This window comes from Xenopus tropicalis, chromosome 6, assembly GCF_000004195.4.
Source record: "Xenopus tropicalis strain Nigerian chromosome 6, UCB_Xtro_10.0, whole genome shotgun sequence".
NCBI lineage: Eukaryota > Metazoa > Chordata > Amphibia > Anura > Pipidae > Xenopus > Xenopus tropicalis.
Genome location: NC_030682.2, coordinates 93,575,106 through 93,594,975, shown reverse-complemented (window position 1 = coordinate 93,594,975; position 19,870 = coordinate 93,575,106). Strand labels below are relative to the sequence as shown.

The window sequence follows — 19,870 nt, the reverse complement described above, 5'->3', positions numbered from 1 at the left end:
ACATAGACCTTTCTGATAAAGCTTACTTAGTTTTTACCTTTTCTTCTCCATTAACGTGTATGGCCAGCTTAAAACCCTTTTTCTAGAGTAAAATCAGATACAGTTGGTGGTATTCATTTTATGTCCCAACTCCCTATAAAAACATTGATGACTGTGGTTTAGATAATTTAGATCCACAATTCCATTAATTTAGAAGGCATTATTTGGCCATATAGTATATTAATAGGCTGCAGTGCATCATATTAACACCATCAGAGATCATCCTGTAGGGACAGGCAACACAGTGCTGCACAGCTTCAGAAGTACACAGTATGCTTAAACAGAAAACTTTGTTAAGTAGTTTAGAAGTTTCTTGAATAATTACCTGAGTGCACTCTCTAGTTGCATGCCAATGCAGAAAATTGAAAGGCAAGGCTGATCAACCAGAAACAAGGGCAGTTTTAACTGACTTACCTGTGTTCTGTTCCACATCACAGAAGCTCTTGAATGTCCCAGCTTATTTCTGCATGGTCCTTTGTCATAATGGCGAAGGAAAATATCATTCTGAAACAAAGCACTTAAAATTAGTTATATATAAATGAAGTTGCTTTATTATTTAAAGAACATAATGTGCTTCTAGACACCAAATCTTTCCCTCAGAGTTTCTGAATTAAATTAGGACATGGCAGCTAGTAACACGATCAGAAGCAAATTAGAGCTAGTCATAAGAGATGCCAGACAGAATATATTGGAAATTCTATGAAATATAAAAAAGGCTTCTTTTACACTGCCTAAACCACAGGGGGAAAACGCCTTTTAGAGATGACCAAGACGAACATTTACAAAGTCACAAAGAAAGAAATGCTCTCTTCAAAAGAGGGAAAATAATGCATAGAATTTATCCTCCATTTATGTTGCCTTTTACAGTAAAGAAGGAGTCCATGGCTTATTCTATGCACAGAACATGGTTTCTCCACATAATTTATATTTAAAAAACTGCTTTCCCTGCTTCCACAGATGACAACAACTGTGTCCAGTTAATATTTATTAGTTGTCAGGAACATGATTCATTGATAAATATCACTGCCAAGGAAAGCAAATGGCAGCTCTCTCATTATGTTGGGTTGAAAACCCCAACATACTGTTCTTCGACTTTAGCTTATTCTTCCGCTTCTTCTTATTATTATTATTCTTAGCGCCCCCCATTTTCTAAACGCTACTCCTCCTAAAGTTTTAGGGGTACAACACCCAAACTCCCCACACTTCTTCGCCCTATAGTGGAGCAGGTTGCTTGTGCTTTTCTAAGTGATCCGGCCCCCCGTCTTTTTGTGGCGCCGCTCCGAACCCCCCAATTTTCCCATTGACTTTGACAGGGAAGATTTTCAAACTGCTGCCACACTTACAGCTTTGAAGCTACAGCCCCCAAACTTGAATAACATAATCATGGGGTCACCCCGAATGAAGCAGCAATATTTGTTGGATGACCCCAAAGTGGGAGGGGCCAAAAACAGCCAATCAAATTTTAATCATTGACTTTAATGGGGAAATTGAAACTGCTTACAGCTTTGAGGCTACACTCCCCAAACTTAAATCACACAGTCATGGGCTCAGCCTGAATGAAAATAGGATGATTATTGGATGCCCAAAAGTGGGCGGAGCTGTGAACCGCCAATCAGATTTTACCTATTGATTTGGCGGAAATCCAACCTGCTGCCATTCTAACAGTAATAACGTCGGGGTCCCCAAACTTTTTACACTTGGTCACTAGGGAACTGCAGTTTAAGTTTTGAAAAGTGGGCGGAGCCACTAACAGCCAATCAAATTTCATCTATTGATTTTTATTGGTTTCATGCCAGATTTTCCAAACTTTGCAGTCACTGGGTGACTACGCATTCAGGTTTTAAAAAAAAAAAAACCCCGCAAAGTGGGAGGGGCCAACAGCAGCCAATTATATTGTACCCATTGACTTTTATGGGGAAATTGAAACTGCTGCCAAACTTACAGCTTTGAGGCTACTCTCCCCAAACTTGAATCACACCGTCATGGGCTCAGCCTGAATGAAAATATGATGATTGTTGGATGCCCAAAAGTGGGCGGAGATGTGAGCAGCCAATCAGATTTTATCTATTGACTTGGCAGAAATCCAACCTGCTGCCATTCTCACAGTAATAACGCCGGAGTCCCCAAACTTTGCAGAGTTAGGCACCAGGTAACTGTGTTTCAAGGTAAGAAAAAGTGGGTGGAGTCACCAACAGCCAATCAGAGTTTACCTATTGACTTTCAATGGGGAAATTCAACCTGCTGCCATTCTCACAGAATTAACACCAGGGTCCCCAAACTTTTCACAGTTGGTCGCTAGGGGACTGCAATTTTAGTTTTGAAAAGTGGGCGGAGCCACCAACAACCAATCAGATTTCACCTATTGATTTTTATTGGTTTGTTGCCAGGGTTCCCAAACTTTGCATAGTCAGACACTGGGTGACTACGCATTAAAGGTTTTTTGTATTTTTGTAAGTGGGTGGAGCCACCAACAGCCAATCAGATTTTACCTATTGACTCTAAATGGGGAAATTCAACCTGCTGCCATTCTCACAGAATTAACCCCAGGGTCCCCAAACTTTTCACAGTTGGTCACTAGAGGACTACAGTTTTAGTTTTGAAAAGTGGGCGGGGCCACCAACAGCCAATCAGATTTCACCTATTGAATTTTATTGGTTTGATGCCAGAGTTCGCAAACTTTGCACAGTCAGTCACTGCGTGACTTTGTACTCAAGGTTAGAAAAAGTGGGCGAAGCCGCCAAAAGCCAATCACATTTCTTTCATTGTTTTCAGTGGGAAAATATTAACTGCTGCCATTCTCACATTTTTAATGTCAGGGTCCCCAAACTTTGCACAGTTTGTCACTAGGTGACTATGTTCCAAGTTTAGAAAAGTGGGTGGGGCCAACAACAACAACCAATTAGATATCACCTATAGACTTCATATGTTTAAATTTAAACTGCCGCCATTCTTTAAATATTAATACTAAGGTCTCCAAACTTTGCAGAGCTAGTCACCTGGTAACTGCAGTTCAGAGTTAGAAAAAGTGGGTGGGGCCAACAACAGCCAATCAGTTTTTACCTATTGATTTTCAATGGGAAATTCAACCTGCTGCCATTCTCACAGTATTAACACCAGGGTCACTAGGGAACTGCATTTTTAGGTTTTAAAAAGTGGGTGGAGCCACCAACAGCCAATCAGACTTCACCTATTGAATTTTTTTTGGTTTATATTTAAAATGTTGCTTTGCTCACACTATATATGTCAGGGTTCCCAAACAAGTGGGAGGAGCCACCAACAGCCAATCGATTTCCACCCATTAGATTTCATTGGTTTATATTTAAACTGATGCCATTATTTAAATATTAATTCCAGGGTTGTTAAAGTTTCCAGAGTTAGTCACTGGGTATTTGACATTCAAAGTTTTAAAAAAGTGGGCGGAGCCACCAACAGCCAATAACATTTCACCTATTTATTTTCAATGGTGAAGTGTATAATGCTGTCAGCCTCACAATGAATGCCTGAGTCCCCAAAATTTGCAAAGTTGGTCACTGGGGGACTGCAGTTCAAAAATAGGAAAAGTAGTTTGGGCCACTAACAGCCAATCAGATTTCATCCATTGAATTTTATTGGTTTAAATTTAAAATGCTGTCATTCTCAAACTATTTATGCCAGGGTGCCCCCTGTTTGTCACTGGGTGACTTTGACTCAAGGTTAGAAAAAGTGGGCGGAACCACCAACAACCAATCACAATTCACCTATTGACTTTTACAACAACAACAACAAACATTTGTAAAACGCTTTTCTCCCGTAGGACCCAAAGCGCATTTTTTATTGGTTTAAATTTTAATTGCTGCCGTTCTTTAACTATTAATCCTAGGGTCCCTAAACTTCGCAGAGTTAGTCACTGGGTAACTGCAGTTCCAGGTTAGAAAAAGGGGGTGGAGCCACCAACCGCCAATCAGATGTCGTTGACTTTCAGTGGGGAAATTTAAGTTGCTGCCATTCAGACACTATTAAAACCAGGGTCCCCAAACTTTGCACAGTGGTTTTTACTGTATAACTGTGGTCCAAGGTTAGAGAAAGTGGGCAGAGCCCATTCAGTGACTTCATGTGTTTCAACCCAACATGAAGTTTGTTCTCAAACTTCCCTTTCTAGTTTACATAATGTTCCTTTCATGGAACAACATAAATATCCTGCAGCTTGCAATAATTTGTTTGTTCGTTGTAGTTTCAAATCATTACAATAAGGTGGTTCCCCACAACATAACCAGACATCTTGGGTAACATATCGCAAAATATCACAGTGTAAGGATTCTTAATACGTGTGCCTATGTTTACCTGTTGCGAGATGACTGCCATTATTTTCTCCAAGAAACTGAATGGTTTAGACCCTTTTAGAAAATCCCTGTGCTGAGGTGATAATCTACCCTAGACTTCTGCTTTCTTTTACCCAGTCTGGCCAATATTTATATTTTTCTAATATTTGACATATAAATATGATTTGTTAAAAAAGCACCATGGATTTCTAGTTTTGCATTTTGTGGAAACTTGAAGCTCTTCCAACTATGCATGGTATTAGGCAATCAATAAGGTTTGTTTGAACAAGCTGGTAGGCTGTTCTACACTTTAGAAAGGGAGGGGGAGAGAAAGAAGAAAAACACTGCAGAACAGTCACCTTTGCTCAAAGAAGCTACATAGTTTCTGTGGCACATGGGGAGTTTTGTTGCCCATGCAAAACACTGAAATTGCGTTGTCCATGTCACACAATAGGGTTGATTCACTAAAGCGCGATAGCGCTTATCGCATGTTTTGCGTTAAAGTCGACGCGCAAAAAACGCGTGATTTGCTAATGTATTATCGCATGTGTTAAGTTGCATATCACGTGCGTTACTTAGTGCTCAACTGAATGCGTTAATTTTACCGCATTGCGTTAATTAGCACGCAGAAATAATACTAACGCATGATTCACAAACACTTAGACGTGCTAAATATCGCTTTAGTCTGTGCGAAAATTAACACCTACTTGGGGCAGGCGGTAATTATAGAAAAGTACAGTTAATGAGCTTTTGGCAACACAATATGGACTTTGCAGTGTGATTTATTCAAGTCTGTGTTGGCCCTAGAGTGATGTAGCCTCCAGTTTGCAGGGAAATGGTCATTTTCAGAACAGTAGTTTTACAAAAGTAATAGCGTGTATGGCTAATATGGCGTGCGTTTTTTCGCACACGGAGACAATTTGTGCGTGCTGCGTTAATTAGCACGTGTTGCGTCAAATACCGCATGAAAATAGTCTTCACAACTTAACGCAAACAGCATCGCGTCTAAATTAACGCAAGTATCCTTTTAGTGAAACGTGCGTTAAGACGCAAAAAATTAGACGAAATAACATTTTTAACGCATGCTATAAATAGCGCTCGTTTTAACGCACCTTAGTGAATCAGCCCTAATATCTTTTTTTTTTTTTTTTGCTTTGTACAGGACAAAATTTAAAAATGAAACTAAAGTTACATTCTACTTCCTTCAAATTAGAAGTCCACTGTGCAGCCTTCTGTATAAATAATAACCTTGCCTTCGCCCAGCTACAACATGTTGTCTTTTTTGATAAAGCACAGCTCGTTATACACAGGGTTTCTGAGTGGGCTGCTTGTTTGTTTGACTTTGCTCTTTGGGGCCAAGAAGTAAAATGTGACTTGTTACATTTTTCACATTTTGCCCTGTTTAGTGCAAGACATAGGAAATATCTATGTATTTTGTTATTGAAAACAATAGTCAGAGAGAATGTTCACCACAAGGCCTATTCATTAAAATAATGTAACACCTAACACCTCCGCTTGAATGCTCAGGCTCCAATTAATATAAAGGAAATCATGATATGAAAATACAAAAAAGCCAGTGTTTTCAGTTGTAAATATAGGCTTAGACTGCAAGTTCTATGGAACTCCCTCCTGTCACTTACTCACGTACTGCGTACATATTTGTGTCTGTGCATTTCTGTTTCTGTTTATTGCAATGCTTGCCTCCTGTTTGTACTATTATTATACTGTAACAATCAAAGAAACGCGTAAATCGTTTTATATAGAGACATACATATACATACATATATATACACAAGCTTTTTAAGTAAGGTTTGTTTAAACTACAGAAACAGAAGTTTCTGCCCACACAGCCTATGTGTAATTTTTGTACGACTCAGGAATTTTTACAGTAGAGGAAGAAATGTGGGTAAACTAATTAGAGCTAAACTACAAGGGAGATTTTGTAGGAAGGTGTTGGATCGACAGATCTCATCCTATAGGTGGGATGTAGTTGCATGGGTAAAACATAATGGGACTGTTAGTAATATTTGATGTGTGGTCTTCTTGTACCCTCATGATATGTATTTTACAATATGGGTGTGCTTCCTGCAAAGATATTTATTGCATAAAATAAAATTAGAGCCTGAAGGCACCTACAGTTAATGATCCCACAGTCAAGCAGGCTCAGACTCATTGGAGTTTGCTTTCAGAAGAACAAATAACTTAACCCTTTAAGGACAGTAAGCTTACAGGGGACATAGTTGAAGGGATTATTGCTGCCATTTACTATTTAAAGAATTATTTTTTCTGCTAAGAGAGGCTGCTGTCAGAGAGACCTGAAAAACACAGCCTGCTGGCTTTGGCATAAAATAAATATACACATAAATTAAAATCAACATCACAAACAGCATTTTACAGATGCCATATTTCAGTTGGCCGAACAGTAACTTTGACCACTATCCACCACTCTCACTAACATAGAAGCAAAACACATAGACGTGAAGGTGAGAGCCCTTTTTGGTCATGGGAAATATTCAGCCATCTTAAAACTGATGTATTAACATTTAGGTGCCAAACACATTTATACACAGACAATGACATATTATTGTCAAGAAACAAGTCTTGTGAATTCTGTTGTAATCTTTAAAAAATTTGCTTTTCATTACATAAAACTGGAATCTCCTTGAGTATGGCTACATTTTTAGACACAAATTGCAAATGTCTCATACTCATGGCAATGCGCATTGACTTTAAGGGCAAGAGTACAGCTACAATTCCTGCTTACTGGTCTGTAAGGCTGCTGCCACATGGGGCTAATTCTAGGCCTGTGGAAACACGCAGGCCAAGAATCAGCTCCTATGCTGGCATCAACATTCTTCTTTGCCTTCATCCAGGACCATTGAATCGGCCCAGATACAGACACACACAGATATCGCCAAAGCAAAGCAAGAATTTGCATTTCAGAGCAGATATCTGTCATGTGTGCCTGCACCCAGGCTGATCTAATGGTTGTAGGTGCAGGGTAAAAAGTATCACTTGAAAAAACGCCACATGTAACATTAGCTTTGGATTTGCAATTATTTTACTGGTAATCTTTTAGTTTAACAGTATCATCAAACACTCACATCAAGGTTTTGCAAGCAGTACCAGCAAAACGTATGCCTGCAGTTCTTGCACATCATTTGTGCACATCCTTCATTCCGCTCTATATAAATCCGGCAGACGGGGCACTGCTTGATACAAGCATCTACATCTTTAGTAAGAAGGATTCTAAAAATGAGAAAAAATACATTATTATTATATAGAGTCTGATGAAGTCAGTGACTCTTTTATAAAGGAAACATTAACACCGTTATATACACAATATTAAGCACTAATCATTAGTGGTTGTTTGCAGGCAATCTGTGGATTCTGGCAGATGCCAGTGGGACTGCTGTAAAATGGAATTTCTTATTAGGCTTGTGGCAGCCTCTGTGTACATGAAATGCCAGGGCATATTTAGACTCCCAGTCGGGACCTGGTGGTGTGCCATCTTACAACTATAGCCTAGGTCCAACAAATGAGTAAGGAAGGTGGCGCAGCAGCGAATAAGGGGGATTGTAGGATATGTGTCACTAAGTAGAGATTCCATTAATGTACTCACCAGACTCAAAAAGATAAATTCCATGGGAGTTAGACATAAACTTCAGATAATGGGATAAGGTATCATTACAATGTATGGGATGCACATGCATACTGCAAAAGTACAAAAACTCTTAATTAAGCTGAATTTGAGGGCAATAAAATCTGCAAAATATGCACCAGGTCTGGTGAGCTATAGCATACAATCAGATGTTTTCTTTTAAACAAGTAACAAGTTAATGCCACTCTCTGACTGGATACTACTAACTTGCCTTTGGATGAAATGAAACAGTTCTTTGCATAAAATGAAATCCCTCGTTCCGATTTTAGAAAGTTACCATTGAACATTATACATAAATGCTTTTCAGGGATTTACCTGGTTAATATATGTGGAATTGATGAGACTATTACACAGTTTACTTCTGCTAGAAATGTCATGCAATCACACCAATCAGCACAATGTTTTGCTTTTTTCTATGGAAATTTATAAACCACAGGCACTTGCAGCAATCAGATAGAAAGACAGATTTTACAGTACTAGAACAAACTAGTTTGGGGAGTTAAAATAGCTGGAGTAAAAAGCACTGTCAGAAAAATACAATTCTTTACTAAAGATTAACAACATTATTTTTGGCTTCAAATTAAACCTTTACCCTCACATTTCTCTCTGTCAGAAATGGCACCAACAGCTGTAGCTAGACTAAACTGTTAAAGGCACTGGTACAACCATTTTTAATTCATACAGGCAGATTAATTAGTTGTGACTAAAATAACTGTAGTCTTTTTATATTTTACTTGGCACCAAGTGTAGAGAACATGTAAGGTTTTTGGACAAAGCCATTTCTCAAGATGCTGCTTTTTTAAGCAATGCCCCTACCCCTTTGTTAACTTCCATTTCAATCCAACTTCTGTATCTATAGTCCCAGCTTTCCAGGATTTGAAGACTGTGATCTTGGTATTCCTAATTGTCACAGCATTGCAGACAGTCCAGTTAGTGTGCAGACAAACTTATTCTGCTCTTTCCTTCTTACAGTTACTGAAAATGCAGTTTACTGACAAGGACTGAATCACATATCCTGAACCTGCCTACCTTGGTCTCTTCTTACACAGAATCATGTACACTTCAGCAAAAAAACAAAACATTCACAAGCAGTATAGGGACATGTAGATATGTACCAGTCAGCAAACTACACTTTCAGTAACACAGAAGAGCTGCTAAGTGAGAGATCAAAGCAAGGACTGTAAATGGAGACACAGCAGTATTGTCACAGTAAATATTTGCACAGGGGAACATAATCCAGGGAAGGAGCAATCCTGGCAAGGGCAGCTTCCAACACTAGGAAGCAGCACACAGTAATAACCCGAAAGAGACATATTGCCTCATTTGCAATGCCTTAAAGGGTGCAAAGTGCCAATAAAGCTGCAATCACTGTTTTAGTGCACAGAGACTTGTGGACTGTGGTTTAAATCAAATGCTGGCTGATTAAGGTCCCCATACACCTTAAGATCCCCTCGTTTGGCGATGTCGCCAAGCGAGCGGATCTTCTCCCGATATCCCCCACCTACGGGTCGGCGATATCGAGAGAATCCAGGCTATAATAATAACGGTGGGTATGGGGTTCGGGGACCTGCCGATTTCAGGCCAGATATCAGTCGGGCAGGCCCGTCGGTAGTGCCCATACACGGGCTGATTAGCTGCCGAATCGGTCTAAGGGACCTTAGAGGCCCCCCTCCTACCATGTACCTAGTGCCCTGGCAGGCAGTAAGGGCAGGGGTAGTTGTGCCTCCCGATGCTGCACTCTGCATCAGAGGCAAGTGATTGGCAAATGAGCACTAAGCGTTTCCACTGGCAATAAAGGAAAGCGCCAGTGGAAAGACTAATGCATCACTTCATGCTTCTAAAGTTGCGCAAAGTTTCCTCCTGCAGGCAACTTTGGGTGACTTCTGAAAAATTAAGCAAAGTGTAGGCCTTTCCACAGACAACTGCCTTTATTGCCGGTGGAAAGGCTTTTTGGGGAGACTAGTTACCTGAGGTAGTGATTTATAGTGGGTGACTCCTGTGAGACATTAGCCTTAGTGTTGTGCACCACCCAGGGCCCTAAATGATGCCATAAGATGGCTTTAAATAGAAAATAGGTTTCAGAAAGGGAATCTACTAGTTATATCCCACTGAATAAGTCCTGAATCAGTATAAGAATAAATAGCAAAGATTTTCAGTGGAATAAAAACAACAACATTTATATAATAAATGTTGTTGTTTTTATTCCACTGAAAATCTTTGCTATTTATTCATAAGATGGCTTTTAAGATAAAGTATCAACCATATGTGTTATGATGGCAGGCTTCTTGTATTCATTCAATGGATACGCTCCTTGCCTATTTTGTTTAAACACTAAGCTGGACAAACCAAAGCATTAGAAAACATAATACACCAAATACTGCCCTGTCTCTTAGCAGCAACAGGAATGGCATCCCATCACTGGGCACATGGGACCAATGTGACATGAAAACACTTGTGTGCATTCAAGACTCCTTTTTTGCCCCTTCTCAGTCCCTGCTCTGATCTTCAAAAACATCCGTTTTGTTAACAGTGTACAACTTACCCTTTCTCGGGAGGAATGATAGGCAAATTTACTTGGCATGACTGTCCAGGATGCCAGATGTTTTTGCAAACAGAACAAAATTTTATAAGGCAAGCAGAACAGTCCACTGGTACAGGTAGACCAGAGTCACCAGTTTCTACATGGCATACAGTATGGCAGTCTACAGTAGGGCACCATGTCTTGCAGGGGTCCATATGCACCTCTGAAATAGAAAACAAGCTATAAAATAATAGTATTTCACAAAGTACAATAAATATAAATTTTAATCCAACTGCCTATGCTATGATGCTAGGATTTACTGGTTTAGTACTTCAGTTACTTTATATACAAAACCCATCATATGGGTTTGGTAAGATAAGAATTAGTCAGGACAAGACAAGAACCACCACAAAGAACATATATAAAGAAATACAAGAGGGGCCTTATATGTATCAAAAGGGTCCATTGTCTCATCTAGCGGTTCCCAACTGTGGGCCCAAACCCAGCCTGAAAACCACAAGGGCAAGGGTACACGGGGTGGATTGTCAGCCTGCGGATAAGCGCAGGCTGACAATCTGCCCCAACGCTTAAAAAAATTTCCTAGTTGTGCCTGCACCCAGAAGCCCTGAATCCTCCCAGGTACAGGCACAAGCAGTTGATATCCGTCAACAAACACAAGGATGAAATTAAGGGACAATGCCCACTTTTGCTCCTAGATAGTCCTTTAAAGCCCAGCCTGAATGTCAGTGTCACACTTGTGTTGAATACTTATTTGCTGCCCAATATATTCTTAAAATTATAAGTATATCGGAAGAAAACATTCTTTTGCCCAAACGTGAAACTGTGTTTGCAAATATATTCACAAACTAGTATGTGAGAAGGCAGATAATTACATTATAGTAAAACAAATGTGAGCTATTTCTGATCCACAATCCACTACTATCTATATAGCAATACCTATCTGTAATGCAGAAATAATAAGACTTATTAAAAGAAGGTGATATAAGATACTTATACTCAGATCAGTTTGTGGTAATAAAAGAGTAACTTGGTGCACATTACCGTCACATAATTATAAAATCATTTATCTAAATGACTTAATTATGCTCTCTAATACTTTTTAATCAGCCTTCACTAAAGCTGCCGATATAAAAAGGTACCGAAGCTGCTGCTGCTGTATAGCTGCTGCTTTATTACCCACGAAACAGTCATTATAACAAACCATTTACATTTCTGGATGACTCTGCATACATTTACAACTTAAGCAGAATTCTGTTTATGATTTATCGTTGATGAACTATTACATCATTAAATCGGTTTATTCATAAGCATATTACTGGAAACATCAACATTCAATTAAACAGCAAGAACACCTAAGGGGTGTGTTCTTGCACTTCCAAGGCCATACATAAGCCTTATAAGATGGCTTTTATGATAAAGTACCAATTATATATTTTATGAGGGCAGGATATTGGGAATCATTCAGTTGATACGCTCCATGCCTACTTTAGACGAGGCACAGCAGCAGTGGTTCAAAGATAGACAGTAAGCCTAACTCAAAGGGCCATGGCAAGATTTGACAAGACCAGTGAAAACACCAACTACCCACAATTGATCATTCTTAAAGTGATCCTGACACATTCACATAAAAATCCAGAGGAACATGTAATTAATACTAAACAGTTGTGAAACCAACTTTCTTTATCCCCCCAAAGAAGCCCCTAGCCCAGCGATACTAACCTGAACCAACACTCCAACTTGGCTAAAGGCTCCTCTGCAGTTGCGTCAGTCATGCTGGGCTGGAGGCAGCACAATCCTTCCATAGGATGTAGTACTTTTTAATTAGCCTACAGAGATTGTGCCACCCCACAGCCCAACCTGAACCAGGAAAACAGCACTGCTTCTTCTACTGGGCTCGGGGCAGCTTTGGGGGATTTTTGGCCTCCAGAATTGCAAGTTGGTCCTACTCAGGCCACTTTCCACACAGGTCAATGAAAAGTAAACTAGTTATTTTGATTGCAGCCTTCAAAGCAGCCAATATACCATTCTACTAGTTGCTCTTCCGCTTCCATTTTTCTATTTGTTAAATATATTGGTCTTTATTATTCCATAAAATGTTACACTTGTGTAATGATATACATGTTTGTGCAAAGCACAGTTAAAAGCTAAAGGATTCTTTAAAAGAAAAAAAGAACATATAATTTTAAGAGACAGTAAGTTAAAAGTTAACCTGGTTATAAACAGCGTAACTAACTAAACTGATCCCGCAGTCTTTTATTTTGAAGCCTTCAGCAGGCAACTCATTCAGTGTTGAAATTTAAGTGAAACTTATTTTTCTGTTTATTTTTCTAACTTTATTTTTGTAATATTTTTATATTGTTAATTGTGACACGAAAATCCGGTCTGGTAATGCCTCCAGCTGACATAAAGAGGCAGAATTCCAAAATTTATGAGGGCTTCCCAACCCTCTGAACGTGGGGCATATTCATAAAAGAGTAGCAGACCACCACTACTATTTATCAAGGAGAGAACTTTTACTTTAATCAATAGATTAATATGGTCCCAAAAAAAACCATAGACATTAATAGTGGTGGAATTTTACTCTAGCAGGCTTTGAGATCTCTAGTAAATAAATTTGTGTTATTTGAATACTATTTTTGAGAGAGACCAGTTAAGCCATCCTTGTGTGGCCAAAACGTGCATTACCTGCCACAAAGAACATCGCCAAGCAAGCAGCAGGCCATACACGTTAAAACTATTAAAAGATCTTGTAGTTGTCATAGGACCAAACTTATTCCGAAACAATTGTTTAAAGTTACAACAAAAACGGAAACAAAAACCACCATTTCAAAGCAATATCGTCCAGTTAGGGCACTGGCACACGGGGAGATTAGTCACCCGTGACAAGGGAGATTTGTCGCGGGCGACTAATCTCCCCGAACTACCATCCCACTGGCGAAAATGTAAGTCGCCGGTGGGATGGCACATGCTGCGCAGGCGATTTCGGCAAATCGCCGAAAATGTCTTGCGAGGCAACTTCGGCAATTTGCCGAAATTGCCTGCTCAGCGTGTGCCATCCCACCGGCGACTTACATTTTCGTCGGTGGGATGGTAGTTCGGGGAGATTAGTCGCCCGTGACAAGGGAGATTTGTCGCGGGCGACTAATCTCCCCGTGTGCCAGAGACCTTAAAGTTAGAAAACCTAGCTAACTGCTTGGCCCTGCAAACAATTGGACAAAAACTGAAATTGGTCGTTAGCGAGAAAAATAATCTAAACATATCTTTAGGTATGTTATTCAGTGGGTTGTTTAGAATAATTAAGAAAGAAAAAAAAAAAAAAGTTAACTACTTATTCTTTAACTTCAGAAGAGATGTGTCTGATAAATAAAGGGTCAGTTTATGTACGAGTAGAAAGTTGGTAACCGGTAGAGTGTTTTCTCAGGGTAGATCATTAACAAGGAAATAACATCAGGGAATATAAAGCTTTATTATATTTGTATGTACCTGTGGTTGATTCTTTTACAAAAATAAGGCTGATAAAAGTCAGGAAGAGAACAGTAGTTTGCGGAACCTGGCAGCTCACCCAGGTTATTAATATAGTAACTGATACTGAATGGCACAAAGGAAGTTGCAGTCACATACTGTAAATTCTAAAGGCAAAATATGCATGCTTCTATTATAGTGTGTGCAGAACAATTTCTTAGGGATGAAATACCAGTTGTACCACATTCTGCACAAAAGTTTTGGCTAAATACTGAACTGAAAAGGTTTTTACGGCATGCATTCACAGCCTCTGTTTCCCAAGATGCTGACAAACTACAACTCCCAGGAGATGCCAGGCGCTGTAGTTCTGCAGATGGTGGCAGGCTGAAGATGGAGGATTTATTTACAGCATCTCAAATGACTCAGCTCTGGCTCTGTTTTGCCTAATAATTTTTAAGACATTAGTTTAACAAACTGATTTAAACACTTCACAAGAAAAATATTAAAAAAGGCAGATTAAGCACACGTACTGGCCCAGTGAAAGCAAGCAAGTTACTATTATTCACAAACACAAGATAACTCACCTCTCTCAAGTTTTAACCGTTGATACAATTGTAGCTGTTCAACAGGTACCAAAGCAGAAATCTAAAAAAGATATTAAATCAGTTTATAAGCAATAAAACTCATGGAAGATTACTTGACAAATAAACTATCCTACCAAAAAATATAAATACGGAAAATACACAGTGCAATATATGAATCGCTAGGCTGTATTGTTTTGCTGAGAATGCACATATATTACTATATATATTTTACTGTACTAACAGGTTACAGGTGTAACAGGTTTTAATTAATGAATGGGTTTTAATTAATTATTTTTAATTAATGGGTGCAAATGTATGCCCTAGTTCTCTTGGATGGGGGACTAGTTCGCAATACACAATCTTTTCCAATTCAGCTTTTAACAACACAGAATGTGTAACATCCCAGAAATGACTGAATACAAACTTAAAGTTCTACTAAGTACACTGAAACATATGTGATTGTGGCACATTTGTGACATATAATATGTATTGTTTTACTAATTATCTGTACATACATATTATAACTTAAGAAAATTTTGACCCCACTGAAAAAGCATTTACAAATTGCGTCCTATTAATAGTGTCCTATTGCCCTAAAGCTTCAAACAAGTATCAGCTTCTCTTGCAATTATGCTAACCTAGATTTGTATGCCGTCTTTGTATTTGCATACTTTGGCAAAATTCTAAGGAAAATGGCTGGCGCTTATAAAAAAATTATAATACGAATACTTAATACATAAGAAGGGATATAAAACAAATTCCAAGTTGTCAGTGTATAATGTGGTGTGTAATATTTGCTAAATAAAAGCCTTCTATTTATGAGAATGTAAAATGAACATCTGAGGAAAAAAGGTGTTTTAAACAGCACAGATATTAACCACATAATTCCTACTGCCAAGCAAACCCTAAATATGCATCAGAATCGAGCAAATAAAAATCATGCCAAGGAAAGCCTACAGATACCACAGAGAGTAGTTATTAGCAAGCCAGTAGCTGGTGTGCAGGCTGGTTGAAAAGTTCATAAATGTGGAACTCCGGGATGTTTAGATTTTTCAGTGAAAGGCAAAGCATTGACTGAGCTCATGCAAAGTAAACATTATCTAAAGCAAAATAAAAAGTGGAACAAGAAATCTATTGCTCCTGACTTCCTTGGCAAGGAAAGCTTGATACCAGGTGTTTGTTAGTGGTAAGAAAATTGACTAAAAAAAGGAATTTAGCAGAAACATTGAGGCTTCGCTTTAACAGGAGAGCTTTGCAAATGTCAATACCTCTGCTTCCTGAAGGATACCCTGGTTTGTGCACACTGTGTTTGGACAAGTGATTGGAGATCCAAATCCTTCCCGGATTGCAAACTGTATATACTGTTTGAGGCACTAAAGGAGGTAAGAACACTCAGTCACAAGCACTGTCACATCGTTAATGGCAAAGAGCCTCACAAGATGCCACCTATATTAAAGTGGCTTGGTACCTGGCAGCCCTCTGGTAGGTAGGTATAGTTATAAAAACATGCAGGCAGGAAAATTGGCTACTGATGAAACTGACCACTCTACCAGTTACTAACTTTCTGCTGTTTGAAACTCATACATAAACTGACCCTTTATTTATCAGACACATCTCTGTCTTCTGAAGTTAAAGAATTAGTTAACCTTATTTTTTTTCTTCTACTTACCTCTAAAGTTACTCTAAACAACCCCCTGAATAACATACCTAAGGGCTCTGGCACACGGGGAGATTAGTCGCCCGCAACAAATCTCCCTGCTCGCGGGCGACTAATCTCCCCGAAATTCCATCCCACCGGCGAAAATGTAAATCACCGGTGGGATGGCATACGCGGCAGTGCAATTTCCCTGAATTCACTGAAATCGCGCCGCCGCATATGCCATCCCACCAGCGACTTACATATTCGCCAGTGGGATGGCATTTCGGGGAGATTAGTTGCCCGCCAACAGAAATATTTGTTGCGGGCGACTAATCTCCCCGTGTGCCAGAGCTCTAATGGTATGTCAAGATTTTTCTCTCCCTACCGACCAATTTCAGTATTTGTCGTTAGCAATTATTTTGCTAATGCTGAGTGTAAAAGGGAGTGCACTTGAAGCTTCTGGGCACTATCTACTTTCCTGCTGTATGGACACTGGAGGGTGTGCTAAAGGACTTTCTGTGCAGGTTGGGCAAGGCAGTATAAATGAAAAACAATGTTTTTAATCAAAATAATGAAAAAAAAACAACTCACCGATGTGCAAAAAATACAACTGCATGCCTGTAAGGAGGTCATCTTATCAAATGGATGTTCACAAAGACACAGTTTGCACAGTATTAAAGGCTCCAGGGACAATTCTCCAGGGCTTGAATTACCTGCCAACATGGTATGATGGCAGACTTTACCAGCAGAGGCCATATTTGTTTTAGATAAGCTGCATTCTAAATCCTCAGATCTGAAAGAAAACAAAATATATCAAATAAAGGAGAACACTGCAAAACCTAAAAAAAAGAAAGAAAACCCAGAAAACCCACAGCTATACATAGACCAACTTCATCTGTAACCACCACATCAGATATTGTGTGATGTGCTACATGTTACAGCCTGTCCAGATTGGAATCTATACACATTAGGACTGAGGCACACGGGGAGACTAGTCGCCCGTGACAAAAACTCTTTCTGCATTAATACACATATTATATTATATTATATATATATATATATATATATATATACATATATATATATATGCAATATAAGCCAGCACTCACAGGACTTTTAGAAATGACATTCAGGCAAAATAAAGGTTTATGAAAAATATTTTACATGGTTTTTATTTATCCAACGTTTCAGTTCCAGACAGGAATTTTCTTCAGGAAAAACCTTTATTTTGCCTGAATGTCATTTCTAAAAGTCCTGTGAGTGCTGGCTTATATTGCATTTGTATTTTAAGAATTTTTTCTTGCAGTAGCACCCAGGCATCAACCCCTTTTCAGTGAAATGCTACCCTTGCTTGGACTATACACATTTATATGCTCTTGTATTATTGGTGAAACATAATCATAGCAGCGGTGTTATACCTGAGTGTACTCAATGCCTGAGTGTACTTTACTACAGACTACTGACTCAAGACAAGTTGTGTCAAAGCACACAGATGTTATTTACAAGAAAGGCATGCAAACTACACACAGGCAAACAGGTTTTACAATATCAGATCTACTCCTAGGACATGCAGCAACAAGGCAATACTATTTAGTACATTTAAAAAAACAAAGCTTTACAGTGAAGTATGACAAAGTCACTAGTTTTTTGTACAATCTTTAGTAAGAATCCAAGAATTAGAGATGGTGTGTGCGTGTGGGAGCTGGGACACGAGAGTCTTGGGCATAAGTACCTCTTGGCCTGGCACTGTTCTGGGTACATCTTACTATCGGAAGGATATTTAATTGTATTAAAGCAGCTCACAGGGACCATTGTTAAGGTCATGATGACCTTAAGAATAACAGCTCTCTTTTCTTTCTTTGTTTATATATGATTTCAAAGGCACATCTAAAATTCATCCTTGCAAGACTGATAATTAGATTACCAGTACACAAATCATCCCCCTGCTTAGAGAATGGTCATAACAAGGGGTGAATGGACAGGGTTCTATAGTGGCAATCTAATGATCTACCTAGCAGTGACCAAACATAAAGTAGCTTCAATCTCTCTGTTAAATGTAAAGAAATAACAAGAAAAACACAAGTCTTTGAGATTAAGACCATAATCTAAAGGTGGCCGTACACGTTACAATTATGATCTTTTCCGCAACCACTGGTTGCAGGAAAGATTGTTTGTCCACTCTAATATTAAGATCTGAATTGTCAGATATGCAGGTGAAAACAAAGAAATTCTTACCCCTACTTGATGATTCAGCATTAACGTTTGCCAATGTTCAGTCGCCTTCAAAGGCAACTGATCAAAATTTTTCGTTCTGCTCGATCGACAAGACAAGCAATATCCAAGGCTCTTACTAAAATCGGTTGCCTTGTCTCCCACCATACACACAGCTATTATCGTTCGAAACTTCGTTTTGTGCCACCTTAAAGTATGTTCAACATAAACTCTATTAACTAAGCTCATGCTGAACAAGGGGGTATACTGGTTCTTTAAAAGCATTAAGCAAAATAACTTAATAACTTATTAAAAAAAGGCAGCTGCTGCACCAGATGTTGGCATATCTTGAAAAAACAAACAAACAGTAATCATGAAATAAATGCTGATGTTTTGGAAATGATTAAAAAAAATCCAAAATTGAAATGCAATATTATGATAGTAGAAAGTCAAGTCAGTATTGTGGCACACAGTGTTTTTCTAACACCTAGGGGCAGATTTACCAAAGCCCGAATTCGAATCCCGAATAGCAAAAATTCGGATTGGAAAAGAAAATTTCGCGACTTTTTCGTCGCTATAGCGAATTTATCGGATTTTGCGCTACTATTTCGTCGCCGTTGTGACTTTATCGTATTGAACGATCGTAAACGGCAGAAAAACCTTTCCGACTTTGCATGATTTTGGAAGCCTCACAGAGGAATAAATGGCACTCTGCAGCTCCAACCTGGCCCAAGGAAAGTCACGATACTGAAGCTTGAATGAATCCGAAACTTTCGTACTTGGCACTACCATACGATTTTTTCGCGCCGGCGATGAAAAAGTCGCGCCGGCGACAAAATAATCGCTAAAATACCGATCATTATGAAAAAAAAAACACATTTGGACGCATTCGAAGCGTTTGTGCCTTAGTAAACAATATTTGGCCAGATAATAATCAGAAAGAATGTATAATGCCATTTCGCAAGGACAATACAGAATCAGATACAGCTAAGGTGACAAGCTCATATATGCCATTACAGCATTCTGCATACATATCAAGTCAAAGGCAGAGAATGAGGATTGGACATTGGACATCTTTTTTTTTTTTACAGCATGAGGCTGTTGTTGAAAACAAAGATCATATAAGGACCTTAGTCCACATATAGGGGCCTAAGCCCCTTAGTGTTCCTTTAATGAATTCCCAGTACATTGTATTAGAATACCACCCCAAAATTGCTCCAACCTAAACTACACTGGCTCAGCTAAACCACAACTTTCAACAAGAACTGTTGGGGGAGTGCTGTTATTTGCAGAACAGCTATAGCTATAAGCTCTAACAGAGGTGCAAAGAGCACAAGAATGCAAGTACCAATACCTGCATAGATATTGCCTTATTTATCCATAATGTATGCTCTTGTAACTTAACAGATACTGAACTGCATAGCATATTTAAAA

The 19,870-nt window shown here is 39.0% G+C and overlaps 1 protein-coding gene across 4 annotated transcripts in view; it reads right to left on the bottom strand.

Annotated features, from left to right (window-relative positions):
* rnf144b (ring finger 144B) overlaps positions 1–19,870 on the bottom strand; it is a 41,891-nt gene that overhangs the window by 4,535 nt on the left and 17,486 nt on the right. For all 4 annotated transcript variants that reach the window (NM_001113670.1, XM_031903165.1, XM_031903163.1 and 1 more), the window contains 6 exon segments: positions 454–543; positions 7,442–7,586; positions 10,541–10,742; positions 14,587–14,647; positions 15,855–15,959; positions 16,817–17,018. In NM_001113670.1, the coding sequence (NP_001107142.1) occupies positions 454–543; positions 7,442–7,586; positions 10,541–10,742; positions 14,587–14,647; positions 15,855–15,959; positions 16,817–16,981 (768 nt within the window). In that variant the 5' untranslated portion in view covers positions 16,982–17,018.